At 46.6% G+C, this 26,958-nt stretch overlaps 5 protein-coding genes across 6 annotated transcripts; 4 read left to right on the plus strand and 1 right to left on the minus strand.

Moving 5' to 3' along the window:
* The first annotated feature begins 1,411 nt into the window (after positions 1 to 1,411).
* Positions 1,412 to 3,801, plus strand: LOC133916444 (fructose-1,6-bisphosphatase, chloroplastic-like). Of its 2 annotated transcripts, XM_062360117.1 has the most exons (5): positions 1,412 to 2,049; positions 2,123 to 2,347; positions 2,459 to 2,965; positions 3,076 to 3,126; positions 3,610 to 3,801. In XM_062360117.1, exons 1-5 carry the CDS (start codon positions 1,633 to 1,635, stop codon positions 3,799 to 3,801), a joined length of 1,392 nt encoding a protein of 463 aa, XP_062216101.1. In that variant the 5' UTR covers positions 1,412 to 1,632. The 2 variants fall into 2 exon arrangements, with proteins under 2 accessions (XP_062216101.1, XP_062216102.1); XM_062360118.1 differs by lacking the exon at positions 3,610 to 3,801 and having other exon boundaries at positions 1,424 to 2,049; positions 3,076 to 3,428.
* LOC133916445 (fructose-1,6-bisphosphatase, chloroplastic-like) lies at positions 3,755 to 5,484 on the plus strand. The gene is made up of 4 exons (XM_062360120.1): positions 3,755 to 4,257; positions 4,331 to 4,555; positions 4,664 to 5,170; positions 5,280 to 5,484. The coding sequence occupies exons 1-4, from the start codon at positions 3,847 to 3,849 to the stop codon at positions 5,349 to 5,351; spliced, it is 1,215 nt and encodes a 404-aa protein (XP_062216104.1). The 5' UTR covers positions 3,755 to 3,846; the 3' UTR covers positions 5,352 to 5,484.
* A 16,896-nt stretch (positions 5,485 to 22,380) lies between these two features.
* LOC133914780 (uncharacterized) lies at positions 22,381 to 23,494 on the plus strand. The gene is made up of 4 exons (XM_062357800.1): positions 22,381 to 22,557; positions 22,644 to 22,709; positions 22,782 to 22,845; positions 22,938 to 23,494. Exons 1-4 carry the CDS (start codon positions 22,381 to 22,383, stop codon positions 23,492 to 23,494), a joined length of 864 nt encoding a protein of 287 aa, XP_062213784.1.
* An 882-nt stretch (positions 23,495 to 24,376) lies between these two features.
* LOC133916446 (17.9 kDa class I heat shock protein-like) lies at positions 24,377 to 25,300 on the minus strand. The gene has a single exon (XM_062360121.1). It carries the CDS (start codon positions 25,123 to 25,125, stop codon positions 24,649 to 24,651), a length of 477 nt encoding a protein of 158 aa, XP_062216105.1. The 5' UTR covers positions 25,126 to 25,300; the 3' UTR covers positions 24,377 to 24,648.
* Positions 25,301 to 25,592: 292 nt separating this feature from the next.
* Positions 25,593 to 26,484, plus strand: LOC133916447 (17.9 kDa class I heat shock protein-like). The gene has a single exon (XM_062360122.1). The coding sequence runs from the start codon at positions 25,726 to 25,728 to the stop codon at positions 26,203 to 26,205; it is 480 nt and encodes a 159-aa protein (XP_062216106.1). The 5' UTR covers positions 25,593 to 25,725; the 3' UTR covers positions 26,206 to 26,484.
* Positions 26,485 to 26,958: the final 474 nt, after the last annotated feature.

Genomic DNA, 26,958 nt, shown 5'->3' on the forward strand with positions numbered 1-26,958 from the left:
CTCTAGTGGCTAGGATAGTTGTAGAGTAATTTGAGAGAAATTTTAGAGGTTCATCATTCCCGTTATGTTTTTCAATCGAACCATATCGAAATCTACATGGCTAGCACACAGATCTAAGTTGGTGAGTGAAGGCCTAACAACCGGTGACCACATGATTTCTCCGATTGCAATCATCTCACCCTCAAAAGTCTAGTCTACCATGGACCTTGGGAATTTGACGAGGCCTTGATGAGGGTTCTCCATGCTCTCCCGTCTGCATGACTGTTGTATGTGTCATAGTGAACATTGTCTCTCGAGTTCTCGATTAGAGTCTCATGGGAAGGATCTTGCTGGATTGGAGTTTTCTTGGGTGCATGCATTGGAATGTCTTCTAGAGGTTGACTAACTTGAGGTGTACTGCTCCTTTCACGAGTAGAGTCTTCGGCTACTTGCTAAGCTCTGTAGATACATCCAATCATCTCTTGTAACCATTGGGCATTGACTGAATCCGCCAATCCTCCTGGAGGGATGGAGTGGATGAGGATCTTGGCCCGTTCCAGCAGTTGAGCTATTCGAGACATATATTGGGTGCTAGTGAATGCGCCAAGGAGGTTTTTTGGGACCGATGGAGTTGTGACACCTCTAGTAGCTACGAGAGTGTCTACTGGGGGGACTGGAGTGACCACGTGGTCATTTCCCCTGACATGAGCCGTGTTTCTCCCCCCCCCCCCAGTAAAACGGGAGCATGCAGGACTTCCTTCACAATCAGGTTAGGGGGATTATGGGGATCATCCTAGTTTCCTTGATCTCTGACTTCGAGGGTATTTACCTCATGATACTTCTCCTCGTCATCAGACGAATCGGAGAAAGACGCATCAAACTTGGTAAATTGAGGCTCGTCTTTCGAGATGTTCTCATTGGAGCCTTTAATTCCTCGGTAACCAACGTTACCAGTAACATGGATTGGTGAGAAAGTTGGGTGACCCAAACTCCCGACACAAACTATTGAAAAACCGTCCTGGCCTACCGACTCAGAAGTCGATCGGCCGTAGATTCCCTTCAAAGATTTGCTTATCTCGGTAATTCTTCCTGTCGTGCGTATATGTCGGGGCATAAATCACTGAAAGACTTGAGATTTGAACCCAATGGCACAACAACAACCGAATCGAGGCCCTTTTCACTGTTCCCTGCTCACTATTTACTACTCACTGTTCTCTTTTGATTTCTTTTCTTTTGATGTCAGTTTTCCAGGATGTTACAATAGGCATGCCAATCATCCACCACCACTCGATCAAATTCCAGTGACAGTTTAAATGAATTATGATTGGCCTAATCGAACATGCATACTTAAAAACTGACCTTGAACAAGACGGTTCTGCAGCCAGCAACCACACTAGGACCAGTTAAGATGTAATCGGTAGGTGTGCGTGCAATCGTGCAAGTTGGTCAGGTGGCTACACTCTGCAGCTGAAGCAGTGAAGCAACGCCGTCCTCGCAATTTTCTCCCCAATCCACACTCCCGCTCCTATACCACACAAACCTCAACCCGAAACCAGAACAAAACAAGAAGCCACCACCAAGGTGGTGACCAGCAAGAAGACGGGGCAGCCTCGGCAAGAGAACAGGAGCAGAGCGTACGTGCCATCAGCAGCAATGGCGGCCGCCGCCGCCACGTCCTCCCACCTGCTCCTTCTCTCCCGCCAGGTGGCCTTGCTCCGATGCCGCCTCTCCTTCCTCAGCCACCCCAGAATGCCCGGCAGGGTCGCGGCGGGCCAGGCGTCGGCTGCCAACGTGCGGTGCATGGCGGCCGTGGACACGGTGCCCGCGGCGGCGGAGACAAGCAAGAAGTCGAGCTACGAGATAGTGACACTCACGACGTGGCTGTTGAAGCAGGAGCAGGCTGAGATCATCGACGGAGAGATGACCATCGTGCTGGCCAGCATCTCCACGGCGTGCAAGCAGATTGCCTCGCTTGTGAAGCACGCGCCCATTTCCAACCTCACTGGCGTGCATGGCACCGTCAACGTGCAGGGCGAGGACCAGAAGAAGCTCGACGTCGTCTCCAACGAGGTAAGTATAATTTACTCGTAACTAGAAACCAGAAGAGACATTGGACATCCACCAAGAACACGCGCGCGCGCAGGTGTTCTCCAACTGCCTCAAGTCGAGCGGGCGCACCGGCGTGATCGCGTCGGAGGAGGAGGACGTGCCGGTGGCCGTGGAGGAGAACTACTCGGGCAACTACATCGTCGTGTTCGATCCTCTAGATGGCTCCTCCAACATCGACGCCTCCGTCACCACCGGCTCCATCTTTGGCATCTATAGCCCCAACGCCGAGTGCCTCACCGACCTTGGCGACGACGCGACCGTACGTACAAATCTTGACCAGTTAGCATATCATCTCCCCCTCCTTAATTAATCTACACATTTCGTTCTTCGGTCTACGTAACAAACACACAACACGAATGGGTGCGTGCAGCTTGACTCGGTGGAGCAGAGGTGCGTGGTGAGCGTGTGCCAGCCGGGGAGCAATATGCTCGCCGCCGGTTACTGCATGTACTCGAGCTCGGTGATCTTCGTGCTCACCATTGGCACGGGGGTGTACGTGTTCACGCTGGACCCCATGTACGGCGAGTTCGTCCTGACGCAGGAGAAGGTGCAGATCCCCAAGGCCGGTAAGATCTATGCCTTCAACGAGGGCAACTACGCGCTCTGGGACGACAAGCTCAAGAAGTACATAGATAGCCTCAAGGAGCCCGGCGACTCCGGGAAGCCGTACTCTGCGCGCTACATCGGCTGCCTCGTCGGCGAAATCCACCGCACGCTGCTCTACGGCGGGATCTACGGAAACCCGAGGAACAAGAAGAGCAAGAACGGCAATCTGCGGCTGCTCTACGAGTGTGCGCCCATGAGCTTCATCGTTGAGCAGGCCGGCGGCAAGGGATCCGACGGCCACCAGAGGATTCTTGACATCACGCCGACAGAGGTATGTATGTACAGAGGAATGCATTAGTGCTCAATTAATGTACTTGAAAATTAAAATGTGTCAAGCTGATTGATATAAAGAGATTAACTTTTTGTGTTTGAATTGTGAAGATACACCAGAGGGTGCCCCTGTACATTGGGAGCGTGGAGGAAGTGGAGAAGGTGGAGAAATTCTTGGCTTGAAATGTATTCCTCAAATGAATTGCTAAGACCAATAAATACAGTATATATTGTAGAATTTTCTTTTGTGATGGGAAAAATCCATTTTGAAGAATTCCGTTCTTGAGTTGTGAAGTCTGACTAGATCTTTCCTAAGTTAGGAAGGGTATTCTACCGTTATATATGGTTTCAAATGGTACAGAAACGCCATTCAAAATGGAACGATGTGACAAATGTTTGAGCACATGATTCAGAAAAAAACAGGGGTACTTAACTGATCGTACAAACAAGGACCGTCGATTGAATCCCAGCAACATTCTTTTTTTTTTTTATGTATTATCCACAAAAATTCCACAAATGATCCATGTCAAGTAGTTGTCAACGAAATGGAAGGGGAAGGGGAAGGGAAACGAGTTCCTTTCAATTGCACATGTTTGGTTTCAAATGGTATTCTACCGTTATATATGGTTTCAAATGGTACCGTAGGTGTGCGTGCAACCGTGCAAGTTGGTCAGGTGGCTACACTCTGAAGCTGAAGCAGTGAAGCAACGCCGTCCTCACAATCCTCTCTCCAATCCACACTCTCGCTCCCAAACCACACAAACCTCAACCCGAAACCAATGGAACAAAACAAGAAGCCACACCACCAAGGCGGTGACCAGCAAGAAGACGGGGTAGGCGCGGCAAGAGAACAGGAGGAGAGCGTACGTGCCATCAACAGCAATGGCCGCCGCCACGTCCTCCCACGTGCTCCTTCTCTCCCGCCAGGCGGCCTCGCTCCGATGCCGCCTCTCCTTCCTCGGCCACCCCAGGAGACCCGGCAGGGTTGCGGCGGGCCAGGCGTCGGCTGCCAACATGCGGTGCATGGCGGCCGTGGACACGGTGCCCGCGGCGCCGGAGACAAGCAAGAAGTCGAGCTACGAGATAGTGACACTCACGACGTGGCTGTTGAAGCAGGAGCAGGCCGGGGTCATCGACGGCGAGATGACCATCGTGCTGGCCAGCATATCCATGGCGTGCAAGCAGATCGCCTCGCTGGTGCAGCGCGCGCCCATCTCTAACCTCACCGGCGTGCAGGGCGCCGTCAACGTGCAGGGTGAGGACCAGAAAAAGCTCGACGTCGTCTCCAACGAGGTAAGTATAATTTACTCCTAACTAAAAACCAGAAGAGACATTGAACATCCACCGAGAACACGCGCGCGCGCAGGTGTTCTCCAACTGCCTCAAGTCGAGCGGGCGCACCGGCGTGATCGCGTCAGAGGAGGAGGACGTGCCGGTGGCCGTGGAGGAGAGTTACTCGGGCAACTACATCGTCGTGTTCGACCCTCTAGATGGCTCCTCCAACATCGACGCCGCCGTCTCCACCGGGTCCATCTTTGGCATCTACAGCCCCAACGACGAGTGCCTCACCGACCTCGGCGACGACGCGACCGTACGTGCCAATCTTGATCAGTTAGCACATGATTTCCCCCCTCCTTAATCTACACATTTCGTTCTTCGGTCTACGTAACAAACGCACAACACGAATGCGTACGTGCAGCTTGACTCGGTGGAGCAGAGATGCGTGGTGAGCGTGTGCCAGCCGGGGAGCAACCTGCTCGCCGCCGGCTACTGTATGTACTCGAGCTCGGTGATCTTCGTGCTCACCATCGGCAATGGGGTGTACGTGTTCACGCTGGACCCCATGTACGGCGAGTTCGTGCTGACGCAGGAGAAGGTGCAGATCCCCAAGGCCGGCAAGATCTACGCCTTCAACGAGGGCAACTACGCGCTCTGGGACGACAAGCTCAAGCAGTACATGGATAGCCTCAAGGAGCCCGGCGACTCCGGGAAGCCCTACTCTGCGCGTTACATCGGCAGCCTCGTCGGTGACTTCCACCGCACGCTGCTCTACGGCGGGATTTACGGGTACCCGAGGGACAAGAAGAGCAAGAACGGCAAGCTGCGACTGCTCTACGAGTGTGCGCCCATGAGCTTCATCGTCGAGCAGGCCGGCGGCAAGGGATCCGACGGCAACCAGAGGATTCTTGATATCACGCCGACAGAGGTATGTATATACAGAGGAATGCATTAGTGCTCAATTAATGTACTTGAAAATTACAATGTGTCAACCTGATCGATATCAAGAGATTAACCTTTATGTTTGAATTGTGAAGATACACCAGAGGGTGCCCCTGTACATTGGAAGCGTGGAGGAAGTGGAAAAGGTGGAGAAATTCTTGGCTTGAATGTGCGTGCTTGATACAAGAGAGTATTCCTCAAATGCATTGCTAAGACCAATAAATACAGTATATATATTGTAGATTTTTCTTTTGTGATGGGGAAAATTCATTTTGAAGAATTCCATTCTTGAGTTGAGAAGTCTGACTAGATCTTTCCTAAGTTGGGAAGGGTATTCTACCGTTATATATGATTCCAAATGGTACAGAAACGCCATTCAAAATGTAACGATGTGACAAATGTGTGAGCACATGATTCGGAAAAAAACAGGGGTACTTAACTGATCTACAAACAAGGACCGTCGATTGAATCCTAGCAACATTCTTTTAAAAAAAAATATATTATCCACAAAAATTCCACAAATGGTCCGTGTCAAGTAGTTGCCAACTAAATGGAAGGGAAACGAGTTCTTTTCAATTCTATATGTTTGGTTCATGTCTAACTTTTTTACAACTAAACTTAGGTAAACTGTGGCTACTTAAAAAAAGGTATGCTGAATAAAATAACCGCTGCACTTGTAACAAAGTTTTGACAGAGAAATGAGTCTATGATACGTGGAGCAAGAGGCTAAAAAAGTTTGACAAACTACAGTTGTGATGTTGAATCAAACATATGACTAAAAATCTGTGGTGTGCCTATGGTGCACGCAATAAGGTAACTAGCAACAAAATATGCCTTTAGATTTTTTTCAAAGACGATTTAAGAAGACCGAATGAGACTATAAGCTACAATAACTTAAGTACTTAAGTTGCTCATTGCAATTTTTCTTTGGAGAGGACTCATTATAGCTACTGTAGTTTACATATCCAGAATTTCCAGATTTTTGAAGATCCAAATTAAGCTGAACCAATGGGTCTAGAAAGTACTAGAAAACTCAATCTGCAGAAGGGATTTTTGTGCGTGTTCAAACAGATCTGGCCCACTCCAGTTTTTAGGCCCAGTTACCTAAATCTATTTTTCCGGTTAATTGGACTTCCCCACACCACGTCCGCGCGATCTTATTCGCTGTCAGTGTGTCCTTGTGTTCTTGCTATGGTCCTCTTGTTGCTCGGTTCATTGCGATGCTTTTGCTTCATTGCTTGATTTTTCAAGAAACCAACAGATTGTATTACGGTTTAATGAAACTAAGTACAAGGACGACGTTTTGCCGCAACAGTAGCAGGCCGGGACGCCTAAAACCCCAAAGAAACATGTTTACACAACCACCACAGAGAACTGAAACCACACCACACAATTACACAACAGACCCGTGTTCGTTTCAAGTACAGGTACTTGGAGCTCGAAGCTCCACAGCGCACGCGGACTTCTTCCTTCCTAGCCGGTTATCTGGACAGGCTTTGACGTCGGGCTTCTTGGCCTCCTCCTTCGGCACGGTGCAGGTGATCACGATGGCCTCCGAGGCATCCCCACCCTTGGCCTTCATCGCCAACACCAGCTACTCTGGCCCCAGCAAACTCCAAGAACACATCCGGTGGCTCCTCTTCCTAGGCCACCAGCAGCGGTTCTTCTCGCGACACCTCTACCTACAGAGGAGGCAGCACCTCCACTCGTTACAATGACGGAGTTCAACTCCTCTAATAGCAACCGTCACCGCAATTCTAATAGTGGCGGTGGTCACAACAGAGGTGACACCTCTTCCAATGGCAGCGGTGGTCGCAACGCCGTGCCTTCCAGCGGCCAAGGCTAGATCTTATGGCCATCGTTCCAATACCCTTGGGCTAGCTCCATTCACATGTGGCCAGGCCAGGCCCTCGGTTGACATAGGGACTCTTGGTCCACAACCGCCTGGAGCCTTCATGACAGCAGTTCTGGACACCGGTTGGGCCTGTGTTATCCCTAGTTTACGCTATTGCGCCGCCCCCCCGTCCCTTACCCTGCATCATGGGACTAAAATCAATTGATGCATGCCTTCAACAAAATGACATTGACCCCACCCTCTTTCTACTGGAACATGGACTCCGGTAAGTCCATACACATGTGTCGAAGATTAGTTTCTGACAATATATTCGTAAATTAACCAGGTACCTTCGAGTGTAGGGATTAATCACGAGACGAGACACACGATGTATACAGGTCCGAGTTTCCGATTGGAGTAATACCCTACGTCCTGTGAGGGTGTAACTGCTGTATATTGATAATCTCGAGTACAAGCGATGTGGCTAAGACTATTACAAAGAGTAAATCGAATCTAATCTAACATAGGCCTAAAGCTACCGAGTAGCTTCTCTACTGGGGTCTTGATGCTTGCCTCTCCTCTCCTCCTTCCCCTCAGCCTTTCCGCCTTATATAGGGGTGAGGTATAGACTTTTATCCAGCCATAGTCGATAGGGAGTTGTCTTCCTAGACGTCCAAGTAGATAGATCTGTTTTGGATACTGATCGTTCTGAATTGGATAACCAATCTAGACCTTCCTAGTGTGTACTTCCTTGATTCCAGGTGTATCAGGTACCACTGATTCGGTTCCGTGATATCTGAAGCTGCCTAATATATATTGTACATACCCTGTCTGTGTATGATATACTCCTTATGCGCATATACCCCATAGTTATATATTCGACAGTAGTCCCTTAACTTTACCTAGGAGGAGGGGTTTCCATAAGCGCCCACTCGAGTGCCACCAAGTTTAAGCTTGGTCGAGTAAAGTGGATCAGGCTTACAACCGAAAGAATTGAGTATGGACGGATCCTTCCTTGAGTATCGAGTGGAAGCTCAGTCGGGTCGAGCTCCCTGCGGCTAACCGCACTCGAGACTTGAAGAAAAAGATTAAAGAACTCAACTAATCGACACCTGACTCCAAGTAGAGTTAAATTTTTTTTTCAAAATTTGAAACGACGGGTATAGGTGCGTTTAATGCGGGCAGAAGGGTGTGCAGAGATTCACACATCGTCATCGTTCCTCTTTTCACGCCTGTCAAAGCATTGTAAAGATGGGAGTGATCGAAGAGATGATAAATTTTTGATTATTTACCCGTATGTCCCGGACTTGTAGCGGACATTCCTCACTATTGCCACCAGTCTTCCTGCACAAGCCACTCGGCTTTCTCCGCCCCAGCATGCACCACTGCCAAAAGAAATTTAGATCTATGGATCCCAGTTCTTCTCTGAAGATCCCGACTTCCTCTTTACCGGAGAAGCGGTCAGACGCAGCAGCTGCCGGTGCCTCGTCCGATCAGTACAATGAAGTGCAGTTCATGATCGAGGCTTGGACACCCTAGACGATGCAAGAGTCTTGGCTGGCGAAACTTGATGCCGAAGGAGTGGTGCCGCCATGCAGCCTGATTGAATGGAGGACGGCATCCGGTGAGAGATTCCCTTCCTGCAAAATCGAGCACGAGTTGTAGTCTTCGAATTGTTCTTCCATTGCGGATTCAATATCCCTCCTTCCAAATTTCTTCTCAATGTGCTCGATTGGTATCAAATTGAGCTTCACCACCTGAACCACAACTCCGTCAGCATGCTGAGTGTTTTTGTTCATCTTCGTGAGGCTTTTCTTGGCATCAGCCAAGTTTAAATCTTTTTCAGTATTTTTATAAACTGAAGAGGATTACAGAGAATAAATGTGTCAGGGGGGGGGGTGGTTTCCAATTGAGGAATGGAATAAAAAATTCCTATATCTTGGTTCCCCTAACCTCCTCCTGATCAAAGGATTGGAAAAAACTTTGATTTTACGTCTCCAATCCAGACCCAATTGGTTTTCCTTTAGTGTATGGAGGCATTTTCCCCATCCAAAATCTATCTTGGACACAAGAGCACCAAAAGTCCGACCACACCACCTATTACGCCAAAAGAATTGGCATGCTGAGGCAATTTATCCTAACCAGGTGGCATGTGGCCAAATATTTTATTAGCAAGAGATTGACCTCCTTGCGCGGACGTGCTTAGCTTGGGAATACAATGGGTATGAGAATGCCTCCAGGGATGCGGCCGAATGTAAGGCTTAGTTAGCACTTTTCCCTTTTCTTTTTGCTATGACCTTCAAGCTTCTCTTTTTTAGCCTTGCTTGCACAGGATGTCACTGCCCAGTTGAACAAGCTCTTCTCTTACAAAGCACTGGAACGTGGCATTTTGCCTTATTCCTTAGCGAATCTTCGATCATATGTAAGGATTTTCTTAATGGAAAAGTAGGACCGATCATTGTCTATTTGATCTAACCTGTCTGTATGACTGTAGGCTCCAGTCTTCCGCCAAGAGCACACCTTTCGAGCGAGGTCTTTGATCTTCATGGCACTTCTTCAGTTGATGCTGTCGACAAGGGAAAAAGATCAGCCAATGAGGAGGCTGAGGGATCTCTTCGACCGAAAAGGTCATCCTCGTCTTCTCACCAGATGCATGATTTAAGCCCTCTCAAGCACAAGAGAAGGAGCGGTACTGAAATCAAAATTCTCATTATCTTCTTATTTCCTTTCAAATTATCAATTGGATACTTAAATGCATTTGGTTTGGATGGGTGACCTTTTGTTAGGGGACGACGAGCATACCCCCCCCCCAATCACCTCCTCGAGCAACAGCCACAGTCGATGACTCGGTCGAAAAGGTAACTCTTCTCGAGTTATCGATTTTCTCTCAGTCATTCTACTAATGACAAATCTATGTGGGTGGCTTTTTAGACGCGTCCTCACAATCACCAACTCGAGAGACCATTGTGCCTGATGACTCGATCAAACAGGTAATTTCAATCAAATTATCATTCTTTAGTTGGTCATACTTTCACTCGATAAACTTAAGATAATAATAAATTTTTATCATCTGGTTCTTTGCAGGTTGCAGATGCCTTGGCTTTGCCTGGCCCACGTGTAACTCCTCCACCGGCTCCACCTGCCAGTCCAAGAACGAAGAAGGTGACCACCAAAAGGCCAAAGTCAAGCATCATTTTGCACTTCCCAATTTTGAAGAGGTTTGACCTGGATCCTAATCTTGACTGGCAGTTTTTTCTTTTCCTCTTCCCTTATTATGTTGATTGCAGACTATCGACAAAGGCAAAAACCCAGGTTGCCAGCGTCTCGACTAGTCATCCAGGACTGACTTCCCCGTTTGACTCAACCTCAGCTCCAACTCCTCAGATTAAAGATCCTGCCTCGAGCTTGCCCAAAGAAGAGCTGTAGCTCAAGGGAAATGAAACCTCAATATCGATCCCAACTAATGACCCATGGGCAGCGATAAAGGTTCTTCTCCAAGTTACAGGCGCTCAGGTAGCTGCCGTCAAGGCCAACCACCACAAGAAGCTTGAAGCCAAGAGAGTCCCCGATCACAAGTGTATGATTCAATTATTGGGTGACTAACAAACGTACTTCCCGGTTTACCTTCTTCAGGCTTTTAGTCCTCCTGTAACAGCAAAGAAAAACTTCTTTCTGACACAATGAAGAAAATCGACGATGACGCCAAGTACAGGAGAAACTCAGGAATCAAGTGAAAGCTGAAAGGAAGGACATGATGACTGAATGGGATGCTGCCATTGCTCAACAGGATGATGCGGTTCTTGCTCTTCAAGAGCTGAAGGAGCAGACACTCGACCTTATGTCCCAATCAGCCTCCGCAAGCGTCGTCACATTGCTCGGTATCCTCAAGAGTTACAATCCCGTGCTCAACACCTCATTGGTGACAGTCGGGTTCAACTGTACTAGTGAGGAGGCCGCAAAGCTTGTTGAAAGTGTTCAGCCGGTGGTCCCAGTCTTCGTCGAGTCGTTAAGGCTTAGCTTGCCTAATGATGACAGTGAGGGGAGTCCCTCGCACTTATGATCTATTCGGCTCTGACACTTTTAAAACATATTATGTAATCTGAGAATGCCTGCAACAATACCACATCTTTCCAGTCTATTATGCTTTTGTCTACTATTCTTTTGTCGATGAAATAGGATTAACATAAGTAGATTCAATAACTGATAGGTACGTGTTGTCATTATTCTCAAGACCATATGATTACGCATCTGTCAACACCTGAAATCTTAACTAGATAAGCCATCAGATGCGCAGCCTCGAATACTCGAGAAGACCGTAATAATGAGGAAAAGACTAATATAGAACTAGAAAAAGAAAAAGCATATCGAATTTTCTGTGAACTTTTATCAATTTGAGTATTTAATCAGCATACAAACATGAACTCGATGGAGAGCACACGCGAGGCAGACTAGGACTTCATAACCCTTTTGGTCGTTAGGCGTGAGATGTCTGACAATCTCTGTGCCATTATGCTTCATGAGGTATAGTTGTCTATCATCGATCTAACACATGCCTTCGTTGGTTCTATTAATTGTGATCGACACAGAGCCAGATAAAATTTTGCAAAAAATATATAAAAGATATATGCTATTTTGATGTAGCCCCTGACTCTATGGTTGAGGAAGAAATTACTCAATCAGAGAGTAGAAAAGGACATACATGTACCATTGTTCGGAGAGTAGTGTTATATCTCTCAACTATGTACTTGATAACGGAGTCAGAAGAAGAGTAAAGCTCATTCTCGACTGAATACTCGAGAGTGCAAGCCCTCGTGCATTATGGTTTTAACTGCAATGTGGTTCCCGAGTAAACTCGAACCACCGGACAGGTGGGCATTAAAAAACCTCACTCTCATTTGTGCTCATTTTCACCACAACCTTGATTTGACACGTCGTAATGGCCGTCCATCCCTCTTTGCAGAGATGAGACAAGCCATAACGCCATCATTACATCTCGACTTCCACCGAACGCACTACATGCGCGAGGCGATGCCATCGTTTCGGATCTTGACGGCTACGTTTACACAGTATAACCTGTTTCTCCTGCTATAAATAGAGGGGACTTGAAGCCGTTTGTCAGTCATCTCCTTTGTTTCCTTTGTCCATTGCCTCCTAGGACTCGTAGAGCTTGAAGCCGTGGCCTCCACTCCATCTCCGCCTCTTGAGCCAATCCCAGAAGTCCTATCCCCTAGGCCTCTCGCCATGGTACTTCCTGAGGTCATCATCATCACTTCCTCTAATGATGAGGACTCGAGTGGCGGGGCTAAGAAGGAGAGGGAAGAAGCGCCCAACGTAGATCGTCGCTGTCCCCTCATTCAACGCATTCACTATTACATCAAGACCTATGCTTCAGGCCAGACGGCGCAATGCTTCACACCGAAGAGGAATGAGGATGGTGGTGATCTCAACCGGATCATTGACCAAGCCGCCATTGAGGTCTTCGGCGGTGGAGCCCTCGAGTCATCGATGGCTAAGGAGGTGCGGTCGCCTTCTCCGTCAACAACCACCAGATCGCCTTCGCGCCACACAGAAGACCACTCGGCATCATCGGTGCCGGTCAGCAGTTTCAGCAGGGTCTTCGCTTCGGCCACTTTTCCTAGTCATTATGCTGGTTGGCGGCCGGTTCCTGGAGTGATCAGCTGCTGCCCGAAGGAGGAGTATAAAAGGTTCCTCGACTCGTTCAAGGGCGAATGGGGGTCTATACGCTTCCAAACTTTTGGAGACTGTGGATCTTCATTATTTGCAAAAGGTAGGCTGATCCTTTCTACCAATTCTGCACTAGCCACACGAATTAGAGGGAAAAAAGAAAAGATTATATAATCGAGTAGCTAACCAAATCGAATGTAATCGACTTACCTGTAACCTACCTTTTCAATGAATGAAACTTTCGAAGTTGGTCGATGTTCCACGAGTGCTCGAGTATCTCGCCGTTTGGAGTAGATATCCGTACTGATCTAGGTCGAGTGACTTCGACTACTATGTAAGGTCCTTCCCACCTAGGCGATAATTTGTGGTATTGGGCCTGTTTCTGCACCTTACGTAATATGAGGTCCCCAGCGGTGAGTTTTCTGGGCTGGATTCTCTGGCTTTGATATCTACGCAACGCCTGCTGATACTTAGCTGCTCGAATAGATGCTCGATCTCAGTACTCCTCGAGTAAATTTATGTCGTACGATCGTAATTGCTCATGCCCTTATTTGGAGTAATTTTCCACTCGAGGTGATCCGAACTGCAACTCAGTCGAGATTAGTTCCCGATAATATGTCCGTAAATTAATTGGGTACCTTTGAGTGTAGGGATTAATCATGATACGAGACACATGATGCATACATGTTCGGGTCTCCGATTGGAGTAATACCCTACGTCCTGTGGGGGTGTTGCTGCTGTATATTGATGATCTCGAGTACAAACGATGTGGCTAAGACTATTACAAAGAATTGATCGGATTTAATCTAACCTAGGGCTAAAGTTGATGAGTAGCTCCTCTGCTGGGGTCTTGATGCTTGCCTCACCTCTTCTCCTTTTCCCCCAGCCTTTTCGCCTTATATAGGGGTGAGGTACCGACTTTTATCCAGCCGTAGTCGATAGGGAGTTGTCTTCCTTGATGTCCAAGTAGATATATCTGTTTTGGATACTGATCGTTCTGAGTTGGATAACCAATTTGGACCTTCCTAGTGTGTACTTCCTTGATTCCAAGTGTATCAGTTACCGCTGATTCAGTTTCGTGATATCTGGAGCTGCCTAATATGTGTTGTACATACACTGTCTATGTATGATGTACTCCTTATGCACATATACCCTATAGTTAGATATTCGACAACATGACCTTGACCCATGATAACCTCTCATCCTCTTCTCCAATTCCTTCTGTTGCATCCCTTATGCTATTGTCGGTAATGGCTCTCACATTCCCATCACCCACACCGACACAACATCCTTAATTTTTTTCATCATCCCTTCCAATTAAATAATATCATCGTGACACATTCTCTCATCAAAAACCTTATTTCTATTCATTTTTTCATCATGGATAATCACCGTTCTGCTGAATTTGACCCTTTGGCCTTTCTTTGAATGATCTTCACACCAAAAAACGTGATGCTCCTTGTGCACTTTCCGTCACCACTTCGTCCTCAACTTTGTGGTATTATCGTCTCGGACACATTGGCAAACAAGCTTTGTCTCATCTTGCTAGTGCTTCTAATATCTCAAGTAATAAATTTGTGGCAGACCCTTTGTGCCATGCCTGGCGATTAGGCAGAAATGTACGTCTCCCGTTTTATCCTTCCCATACTTGCAATTCTAGAGCTTTTGATTTAATACATTGTAATATTTGGACCTCACCAGTACTGAGTTTATCCGATTACAAGTATTATCTCACATTACTTGTGGCAGAAATGCACGTCCCCCGTTTTATCCTTCCCATGCTCGCAATGCTAGAGTTTTTGATTTAACACATTGTGATATTTGGACCTCACCAATACTGAGTATATTCGGTTACAAATATTATCTCACATTACTTGTGGATGTTCCGCTTCAGGTCAAATCTGATATTTTTGACACCCTTCATAATTTCCTTACTTATGGTGGTACTCAGATTTCCCCAACCATTTGCGGTATTAAGTTTTCCAATGGTGGTGAGTTTGATAACCACACCATGATCATTCACCTCCTCTCCCATGGCATAGCACTCTGCATGTCATGTCTACACACCTCTCAACAAAATGGCAAAGCGAAACATATCATATGTTCCACCAACAATATTTGCCATTCGCTTCTATTCCAAGCTAGCATGCCTCCTTCCTACTAGGTCAAGGCACTCCACACAACCAAATATCTCCTTAATCTCCATCCAACCAAATATCTAAATTTTTGCATTCCCTACCAATCTCTCTTTGGTTCACCTCCTGATTACTCTCATTTCTGAGTTATTTGTGGTAGGTGTTACATAAATCTCTTCGGCACTGTCATACACAAGCTTGCACTACGATCCAATTCAAGTGTTTTTCTTGACAATCCCGACCACCACAAGGTTATCACTACCTTGATCTCTCCACAGATTGCATCATCATGTCTCTTCATGTAACTTTTGATGAGACTTCTTTTCCCTTTTATGAGCAGCCTAAACTGCTAGTGCCATCTAACTTTGATTTTCTTTTGGTCATCACCCACGTACTGGCACATGTTCCTACTCTGATTGGCCGCACTTTCATTACCACTCCTGCATGACCACCCACACTGCTTCCTACTATTACACTCCCGCCATCACAATAACATGCCACTGTGCCCCCTCTAGCACCGCTCCATGTAGCTACAACCCCACCTATGCTAGCCGCACTAGCGCCAGCGCCGCACTCCCCCGCTACCGTCACACCACTAGTGATGCCCTCCCCTCAGCCGCAGCACACGCTAAAGTTGCATTCCCCTGCCATTGCGCCTCCTCCGCCATCTACCACACCTATACCTCTCGTTGTTAATGATCATTTGATGACAACCCGAGAAAAATGCGATTTTCAATAGCCCATCGATCGGTTGAATTTGCATGTCACTCTCCCATCGCCAAGTCTACCACTACGTAAGAAACTAACAAATGAGACACGCCATTAGTGACGGCTGCTCAGTAAGTGTCACTAATATCCTATTAGTGATGAGTCCTATGAGGTCCCATCACTAATGTGACCCTAGACTGGGACCTGTCTCAGACTCGTCACTAATGATAGGTGAGAAAATCACTCCTCACTAATGAAAATAGTGATGGGTCACCCGACAAGCGATCACTAATATTCCGATCATTAGTAACAGGTTACAAAGAAACCTATCACTCTAACCAACTTACCCGACCGACGATCCACGCGCAAAACCTGGCGGGCTCGAACCTATTCGGGTCGCACCCACCGCACCACCCCCACCCCCTATATAAGCCTCACTCTCTCGCCTCACCTCCAAAAACCCTAGAACCCGCCCCTCCACCACCGCCACCGCCGTCGTGCGCCGCCATGGTAACCTCTCACCTCTCGTTGGTTGCTCGTCTCCGAGACCATGGACCTTGACTGACACAGACTCTCCCCTCTCCTTGCAAGGTATTGACCTTGTCGCCGGCAATTGGAACAAGAAGACCAAGTGCACCGTACCCAAGTCCGACGATGTCTACCTCAAGCTCCTCGTCAAGGTACTTTCTGCTCGCCCAATCTGATGGCACCAGCCATCTTGAGCCTTGCTCTGATTTGGGTTTGAGCGGCATCGCATCCTGATCCCCGATCAGTGTTTGTGTACGCTTGCAGCTGTACCACTGCATTCCAAGCTATGGAGAATTTATAGAGCACTAGGACACTGCATTCCAGTCTTTCGTAATCAAGCATGTCTCCTTGTTTTTTCCCTACAAATATGAATTTATAATTTAGATGCATGCTTCCCTACAAGTACAATACGTTCTTGGCTAGTAAGAAGCACCATTTTCCTTCTCTGTTAACGTTTTGTATTTTCGTTCCTGTGCAAATCAGAGACCTAACAATAAGGGTGTACATACAAGTTTGTTTGACAAGTAGAGACTCCATTCCAAGCTAATTTTCAACCAAGTTGTTCCAATTACACTCTACAAGCCCGTTAACCAAAGTCAAAGCAATTTACTTGAATTATCTCTTCTTTTATCCAGCTTGCAAGTCAAATCTTTGAGCCAGCCCGTTAAATACATACATCCGTGATATGTACATTTATGCAATCAATGCTTGTTTGTTTTTCTTCTCAACCAAAGCTCAAAATTGTTTGTATTCGACATAAACAAGCTCAAATCCAGGTAGTTTCCCTTTAAAAAAAAAAAACACACATCAATGATGGGTTTGGACCCATCATTGATGAGTTCACGTTAGTGATGCGTTCGGAGTGAAGTGTGTGGCACTCATCACTAATGAGGGTTATCACCCGTCACTAATAAGCTTTTCTGAGATAGTGTACAAACAATTGGTGCCTCCCTATGGAACATGAGTTCACCACTTTGCACACTAACCACACGTGGGACCTTGTTCCACATCCTACTGGTGCTAATGTTGTTACAAGTAAATGGATCTTTCGACACAAGTTGAAGCCTGATGGATCCTTAGATCAATACAAAGCGCGATGGGTCCTTTGCAGCTTCTCTAAGTGACCCAGTGTTAAATTCGAGGAGACATTCAGTCAAATCATAAAATCAGCCACCATGCGCACCATCCTCACTATTGTGCTTGCTAATGAGTGGTTGGTTCATCAACTCAATGTCAACAATGTCTTCCTCAATGGCACGCCCACATAGACCATCTATTATCAACAACCATCCGGGCTTCATCGACCCCAAGCACAGCACACATGTTTGCCACCTTAGACGATCATTGTATGGCATCAAGCAGTCTCCTCAGGCCTAGTTCAATCATTTTGCAACTCACCTAGCATCCTTGGGATTTTTGGCTTCAAAGGTGGACCCCTCATTGTTCATCTATCATCATGGCACATACATGGTCTACCTCTTGTTATACATCGATGACATTGTCCTTATTGTCTCCTCACTGAGTTTACTTTGTGATGGCATCGACATCGTCCTCGTCGCCAGACCTTGTCCTTCTTTCCATCTACAGATCCCCAAATCAACGCCAAATTGAGAACACCTGGCGAGTGAGGCAATTGCAGATCTGGGTGAAGAAGCGGTGGAGGCAAATACAAATCTAGCGCTTGGAAGGTTGGGGTGAATTTGGACTTGAATGTGTGGTGGCGCTCGGATGATTTGGAGGCTCATCACTGCGGCGATGCTCGGATACTGGCTGATGAGGAAGGTTGGGGTAGTGGCTGGACCTGGATGTGCGGTGGCACCAGTTGGATTTGGCACCTTATCACCGAGGGTGGGAGGATCCTTATTTTTGAGAAAAGCAAGAACGACTCGGCTCCTCTTCTATTTGATGTTGATATGGTACAAGAACAGCTCACTCGCTAGGCTAGTTAGCTTTGAGATGCACGTAGACGGACATGTAGCACCCATCCGAGTGATGCTACGGGAGAAGGTTCCTGCAGCACCGCTGCATATAATTTTTTTTCCAACCAAGTGGAGGCACATACCGAGGCCTCATCATCTAAACCCCTGACTGCCTGATGTCCATCTTGTGGAGGCTTCACCATACATAAAAACAACTTACACTATTGATCTAAACAAACAAATCATACTATTAAACACATTGACGAAGCAAGGAACCAATAGTTAAGCAAAACTGAAGTGCCACGTATAGTCACATAAGGAATATGTAAACACTGTGCTCGAATTGAGCAGTTGGTTTATGTGCTTACAGATGAGGCCTCCTCTGGCAATTATCAAGTCAATGTGTTTTGGACGACAGAGCTAGTTGATGTAGTTGAAGCACCATTGGAAGTTTTTGTTAAGCGTTGAACATCCAATGGGCTATCCTATATGGACCTCCTCAGCTTCTTGCGCTCCTTCCATTTTGGTTGTGATCTAGTTCACCGTCGGACCAGAGCACTACCTTTTCTTAACAGATTGAGGCTCGCCACGCCGTGGATATGGCTGTAGGATCGAGAATGGTGACTAGAGGGGGTGAATAGGCACCTCAATAATTTTTTTGAGAAATAGATAGCCTTATCCTATTTGATCACCTAAGGCACCTCTAAAAGAGAATCACAACAAAGCGCAACACAAACATGCAATGAAAAACTTCACCCAACAAAGAAGTTCTGGAGATTCCGGAGAATTGTCCGGAGAGTCCGGAGAATGCGGAGGTTCCGGATTTTGCAGAACAATAAACGAAAAATTAAAAACCAAACTTGAAGATCCAACAAGAAGTGAGTCTCATAGTTAGAATAGAGCACAATGTGTCTCAGAAAATCAATTCATGACTCAACCCCACACAAATCTCGGATCTTGAGAAGAATCACAAAAGATCAAATATGGTCACCAGGTGAAGATGCTCCCCAGTTTGATGATCTAGATGCAAGGGAACTCAAGACCCTCTCATATATATGAGTATGTGAGATTTATGTATCTAGCAACAAGAAGAACAACTGCACAAGATGAAATGATCGTTGCTCAAAGACAAAAATGAAAATCAACTTGAAAAAGGAAAAACTAGCAATAAAAGCAAGGGAACCAAAAGCAGGAAACTAGAAGGAGATGAGCACGAGCATATGAAAGAAAAACATCTTTATTAAGTACAGATGTCAACCCCATTTTCGGCAGATTATAAAGATTTTTCTTACAAAAGCTCTAACTTATTACAAAGGCTAAGCCTACCATCTCTTCTCCTCCAAAACCTATCTCTAGACACTCAAATGGTTGACTCTACCTCTCTCTACAATCCTACCCCTCTATTTATAGACCTAGGGATGTGCATTGATCCTTAAGTTTCCTTGTTCCCAAAATACCCCTCACCGGCAATGCACTCCTACCTACCACTGGGGTATTTTGATCCATTTTTCGCTCCATCAATCAAACTACTATAGCTTCTTCATAACTCAGCTTCACCTCGACGCAAGCTTCGCGATGATGTCACATGACCCTCCAGTCGTCCCACGATTTTATGGCTAAATCGTGAACCCCTAGCACGTTTTTCAAAGCATGACTAGCTGCCATTTGCTTTGCCTCAAGCAAGTGCTCCGATATCGACACGTGTACTCCATCTTGCAATCTTGACTACCGGCAAGTCTCTTCCGCTCTCGATCCCTCAGGTCGCCTTGTCACTTGCATCGGCATTCCCTTCGCTTGACTTCATCAACACGCCGCCTTCGTCATCCTTCATCCCATGCCTTACTCGATCTCCATATGTACTATTAGGATCATCCTTGACTCTGTCCAGCCTCCTCGATCGTCCAGCACTAAGCTCCCCACTTAGCTCCAATCATTCCGCCGTCAACCAACAAGTTACATCCATCATCTGCATACTATGAGATAAGCGAATATATATCTCCAACTCGAACTCCAGTTAATCCATAATCAAAATGTTCAATTGAAACCTCAAATCAATTCAAAGTACTTCCAAAAAGTTCCAATACATAGAAGAAGTTCAGAGCTAAAAACACTATTCATCCTTACTAAAAACACTGTTCGAGTGCAGATTCCCCGCAAAAATATTCGGACTCTCCAAAAAATATACGGACACTCTGCAAATCCTAGTTAACTTCAATTCTACAGATTATCTGAACAAATAAACCAAATCGACAACTTTATCAATCATTAATCATATATAAACTAAAGCATATTTTAACTTAGTTTCTCAATAGCTCCCTCCCTCTTCATCATGAAAATCAAAGGAAAATTCGCCAACCTAATCAAACACACTTGGTGCTCTTTTTGTAGGTGGTGACTCCCGTACTATTTTTTTTATCTGCACAGGGGGTAGTTTTATTTCCGTTTCTTTCTTTCCTCTTCAGTCACTGCCAGTGGCACCGTCATGGTCTAATTTGTGGTGCTCGTTTCCTAAATGCCTAGCTGCTAGCTCTGACCTTCTGAAATTTCATCATAGTGACACATATCACATATGTTTAAGAAATGCACAGACAAACACAATGGACTCCAGGTCTCGATCCATCAGTGGTACGCTGGGACACTCAGAACTACCTAGGGCTCCTTTGGGTGCCCCAAACCCCGTCGGGATCCCGGTCCAATCCCTGGGGGCAATTCGGCCCGTGATTTTAGTCCCCTGTCAAACCTTGGAGGCCTTTTGGATGTCGAGCAGGCCGAAATTTCCACGGGCCATTCCAGCCCAATCCACGTCGATCCACGGGGGGAGAAAAATACATCTCCCGACTCGTGACTTCCTCTCCCTGTCGCCCCTCTGCTCACTTGACTCGACAACCACCAGGTGCTAGGGTTTCGGGCGACAGTGACCGTGTCCTCCACTGCCAGCGCACCTGAGTCCCCCCCCCCTCCGCCGCAAACGCCCCTCACCTCCCCACACCGGCGGCGAACCGGACGGTCCCCAAGATCTCCACTCCGCCGGACCTCCCACGCCCGTGCATCCCCACGCCGGCGATGAACCGGACTGCCCCCAAGGTCTCCTCTGCACCGGACCTCCCCACGCCTGTGCCTCCCCACGCCGACCTCGCCTCCACATCGACCTCGCGGGTGAGAGCCAAGGTGAGCGCCCCTTTGCACTGGTTCTCTCGTTTCCATTTCGATTCCTCCGAATCCATCCACCACCCCAAGATTTTGTTTGTTCGTGGTCTTCTTTTTCCCTAGGCGTAGCATTTTTTTGAGATAATCTCCTGCAGTGTCTGGAGTTCTTCATAGGCATGTCTGCAGCGAACTTAGCATATAATATTGTAGCCTGGATGTAGCTTGCAGTGAAGCTGGTTGGGGTTGGTGACAAAATATTTTGGAGAATAATCTTAGTCCCATTATGGAGGTATTTACCACTAATTTGACCCAATTTCAAAGTTTGAAAAATATGGTCATTTGAAAAACAGGATGATTATTAGTCCAATTCACAGTTATGATCTTCATTATTAGTCCAATTCACAGTTATGATCTTCATTATTAGTCCAATTCACAGTTATGATCTTCATTATTAGTCCAATTCACAGTTAATTCACAGTTAGAGTGCCATATACTACTCATATATGTGGAGAGTAGTATATATCAAATCTAACCGTTTTTTTTTACAACCGGATGTCATTGTCATTCATTACTTCCCTGATTGATATATAAACTTAAAGCTGTTGTAGATTGCAAGTGAAGTGATATTTCAGATTTACATGCTGTAGAATTGGCCTTACTCTGCAGATAATTACATATGCATTGTTCTTATTCCTTTGGTTGCTTGTGCTGAATTGTTGACGGCACCGTTAAATTTCTGGTCTCCTTTGCACAAAGCTCTGGCTTCTAGGATGCTTGGCCTATTTTAGGTTGCGGTATGGTTATGCCAGCATTTTCTTACCTCACTGTCGACTATGAAGCAAGTAGCACTCCAGTTCTTCTATAAAAAAAGCTACTTTTCAAGATTATATGCTAGGTTCGCTGGTCTTTACACGCAGTTTCATGTCATTTTACATGCAGTTTCATGTCATTTTACACGCAGTTTCATGTAAATATCATTTTATTATCTAAGTTTTATCTGAACCAACAAATCATTGATAATATATCTAAGTCTTATCCTATCTGTTAGATAATGGGCTCTAGGAATGAGATTATGGAATATAGGAAGGAGAGAATTGGGAAATTCATGCAGATGGAAGAAGAGGATGATGAACTGTTTTTTGTGATTGTTCCATACTTCAAGGTCTAAATGATGAAAAAAGGCCAGTACATAATTCACAATATACTGGTGCTAAAAAGATGAAAGAAATTCTTGAGGGGCATGAGAGTTGGTGTAGGGTCAGAGTTCCGCATGGAGCGGGAGATATTTAAGGCTACATCAAATTATCTTAGGCGGGAGGGTCTACTTCGTGACACACACGCTGTTAGAGTTGAGGAGCAATTGGGAATGTTTATGTTCATGATCTCGCACAATGCTAGCAATGAAAGGATGCAAAAGGCATTTCAACATGGTGGTGAAACAATCCACAGGCACATAAAGGCGTTTTTTGATATAATTCCTACTCTACCCACAAATTCCTGAAGCTTCCTAGTTCCAACCAAACTCACCCCAAGATTGCATCGGACCCTCGATTTTATCCATTCTTTAAGGTGAGCCATATACATTAGATCCATCAATTTCCCCAACCTTTTCTTTGTCTTAAGTTTGTATTGTTTATGCAGAATTGCATTGGTGCCATCGACAGCACGCATGTCCCAATCACTATTGCAGAAGATAAAGCCCCCCGTATAGGAATAGGAAAGGCACACTATCGCAGAATGTGATGGTAGCGTGCGACTTCAATTTAAACTTCACATTTATCTCATGCGGGTGGGAAGGGTCTGCATCAGATGCTGGAGTCCTTAGGTCAGCTATTACCAAGGGGTTTCACGTGCCAGAGGGCAAATTCTATCTTGTAGATGGTGGGTATGCAAACACACCATCATTCCTCGCGTCTTATCGTGGAGTTCGGTACCACCTCAATGAGTTTAGAAGGCGGCGCTCATCCCGAAGAAGGGAATATGCAGATCACAAGGAGCTATTCAACCACCGCCATGCAATTCTCAGAAACCATATTGAGAGGGCTATTGGGGTTCTAAAGAAGCGGTTTCAAATTCTGAAAGTGGGTACACATCATCCCATAGAATCTCAGATAAAGATTCCAGCTGCAGCAGCGGTATTTCATAACATAATTAGAGGCCTAAATGGAGATGAGGATTGGTTGGATCACCAACCTACTTATATCCCACAAATTGATTATGTTGATCTGCCAGAGGGAGATGACAACTATCGAAATGATGTGGAGTCAGTGAGCTTACAAATTGATGATGGGACTATTCTTCGAGATCAAATTGCTATACAGATGTGGGACCAATACAATCAAAACCGGGCATGACAAGCAATATTAGTTAGATCATATCTTATTTTGCTGTATTTTCTAATGACTTATCAATCTACTGCCCAGGGTTAAGCTTCTTCCTGTCACACCTATAGAAGATTTTTGTAATGCGAGGAAGGATCATAATGACACCTATGGAAAATCTGCGGATACCACCATTGCTTCATCATTCTGTTTTGTATCTGGATACTAGTATTGTGAGAAGAGAACCTTGTCAGTGTAGCACTCTGATGAGAGGGGACTTTGTTCTAATGTGAAGGTTAAGTTAGGGATATGGATTGCTTGTTCCATCAGTCTGAACCTTGTCATCTTGTGATTTTGGTGACCCTATCTAGCATAATTGACTTGCTCATTTGTGATTGCTTGTTTCATTTTCTGATTGCTTGTTTCATCTTGTTTGATTTTAGTGACCCTATCTAGCATAATTGACTTGCGAGATACTATATTTGTGCTTATAGCGCATTTCCTTTTGATGGAATGCAGCTCAGAAAGCGTGGAAGGGACCCATGTGTCATGAAAATCTTTGTTTTTTTTTCTGATTCTTTTGAATTTTTTTGATTGGCCAGGATTTTTATCCATGTGCCTCCCAAACAACGACCAAGAACTTTTTCCAAGCGGGGTTTTTATCCCTTGCTGGGAGGAGGGGTGTCATTGGCACAAGCAAAATCCCCTTCGGGGTTTAATTCCTTGTTGTTTTTGCTCCCTGGCATCCAAACAAGCCCCTAATGTATCTCTTTGTTGGAGACGAAAATAGTAATCGGCAAAGAGCCAAAGACTAAAAACTAAATTCGAACTAGGCATTCACTTGCCAAAAGAAAACTGCAGATTCGAATCATACGGTTGCAGAAAAGAAATGAAAAAAGGCCGGGCAGAACAGAGTAGAGACAAAGATTGCAATGGAATAGTAACCGCTAACACACATAGAAACCCATCGAAACTTGGTTTAGTATAAACACAGACACTGATCAACACAACACATCAGGCTTCCGACTGGCACGTAACACACCCAACAGGCAACAGCCACAACTCAGTATGCAGTAATCAAACTACACAGACGCTCGCATTTTGGACTCGGGATGCGGAGAACACTACAGATTCCAGAGAACACAAGCGAGAACGGTTTGTTTCAGGAGCAGACGCAGCTGGGCACTCTAGCCGGAGATCTGGATGGACTTCACGTCGGGCTTCTGGATCTCCTCCTTGGGCACGGTGACGATCAGCACGCCGTTCTCCATGGACGCCTTGATCTGCTCCGTCTTGGCGTTCTCCGGCAGCCGGAACCTGCGCAGGAACTTGCCGCTGCTGCGCTCCATCCGGTGCCACTTGTCGGTCTTCTCCTCCTGCTCCTTGTTGCGCTCGCCGCTGATCTGGAGGATGTTGCCGTCCTCCACTTCCACCTTGACCTCCTCCTTCTTCAGCCCCGGCACGTCCGCCTTGAACACGTGGGCCTCGGGGGTCTCCTTCCAGTCGATGCGTGCGCCGGCGAAGGCCGCGGTCTCAGAGTCAGAGGAGGTGCGTGGGAAGAGGCTGCCGCTGCTACTGCCAGAGCCGAAGGGGAAGCCTTGGAAGGGATCCAAGAGGTCGAGGGAGAAGGGGTCGAACACGTTGCCGCGGTGAATCAGCGACATTTTTGCTTGGTCGGTGTCTGCTTGGAGCGCGAGTGGCGTGGGAGATTGGAATTGAGATTGCAGAGACTTCTGCTTCGGCTATTCAGACGAGGTGTCTTTGTTCGCTGTTTTGTCGAGGGTTGACGCGGGGTTGGGTCCTTTTATAGCCGTGATGGGAAGTTGGCCTTCACGGGCTGGAAGTTGGCCTCTGAAGAGTTCTTGTTTGCCCTAAAAGCTACTCGATCTCACACTGGACAGAATTCAGAACATTCCTGTGGGCTCGATCTACCCTATTGTAGTTGGTAGAATAATCTGGAGCCTTCGAGTAGTGTTGAGCTATGGGTCAAACGATCCAGAGGCCTAGTTCAGTTTCCATTTCTAGCCCAGTTGTCAAATCTATACGTTCTCGTACAAGCTAGAAGTCTCCAGAAGCCCACTAACGCCCGAGCCTATCGTTCGTAGGATCCCTATAAATTGTCGCCGCCCCGACACGACAGAGCTCGGCAAGGAAGACCAAGCTACGATAAAAATAAAAGCCTCTTGCGTCGCACAAACGTTCGCGCCCAAACACCACCCTTATTGATATTTGATAGTCAACTCGAGTCACCGATTTAACCGTCCATGTCGCTGATTAGTCGCGGCAACGTCTTCGACCCTTTCTCCCTCGACTTCTGGGACCCCTTCCAGGGATTCCCTTTCGGCTCTGGCAGCAGCAGCGGTAGCCTCTTCCCCTCGTTTCCGAGTACCTACTCTGAGACCGTGGCCTTCGCCGGCGCACGCATCGACTGGAAGGAGACCTCCGAGGCGCACGTGTTCAAGGCGGATGTGCCGGGGCTGAAGAAGGAGGAGGTCAAGGTGGAAGTGGAGGATGGCAACATCCTCCATATCAGCGGCGAGCGCAACAAGGAGCAGGAGGAGAAGACCGACAAGTGGCACTGGGTGGAGCGCAGCAGTGGTAAGTTCTTGCGCAGGTTCCGGCTGCCTGAGAACGCCAAGGCAGAGCAGATCAGAGCTTCCATGGAGAACGGCGTGCTCACGGTCACCGTGCCCAAGGAGGAGGCCAAGAAGCCCGAGGTGAAGTCCATCCAGATCTCCGGCTAGACATGTTCGTGCCTATCATTCGAGATGGATTGAACTGAAGTACACGGAGTTCCCCTGGGTCGTTTCTGACGATATAACATTTGGTTTGGCTGAGTGATGAGTGTCTTTGTGATATTGTAACCAGTGTGTTATTGTGTACTTCCAATGTGTGTAATCGTCAGGTGGTCTGAAATTGCGTGTCTTAGTCTCTTTGTGCTGCTGTGAATAACTCAGCTTCCTGTCACCAGATTTTTGTATCGGTCGATATATCATCGTTTGGTGCACTAACTCTTTTTTAAACTCATTTCTGTTCAATGGAGTAAGCGACAGAAGTTTTATCAGATTCGATGATATTCTAAGCATAGGACGCACACGTTTACGAAAATAAAGGCATCTTTTTTAAGAAGACATAAAATATATGAGTTATAATAGAATTATCATCGTCATATCTGTACCTATATCTCTATAAAATATACGAGTTATAATAGAATTAGACAATCTATAGATACACGATCCACATTTAAAAATTCTCCCCCAACCTCTGTTTTCATTTTTCTTCCCTGCATGTTACGGTAATTTGGAAACCCGTTGACGGTTCTTAGGCTGATTTGGACGCTCGCCCACGCACTAACGCCCGCCACCGCCTCCGCTGCATCTGCCATCTAGCGTCCTCCTCTGTGCTGCTCGGTGAGTGCGGGGGGGGGGGGGGGGGGCGTAGGAAGATGGCGAGCAGGAGGTCCTCACCGAGGGAGTGGATCGTGATGGGGCCTGATC

The sequence above is a fragment of the Phragmites australis genome, chromosome 4, assembly GCF_958298935.1.
Source record: "Phragmites australis chromosome 4, lpPhrAust1.1, whole genome shotgun sequence".
Classification (NCBI taxonomy): domain Eukaryota; kingdom Viridiplantae; phylum Streptophyta; class Magnoliopsida; order Poales; family Poaceae; genus Phragmites; species Phragmites australis.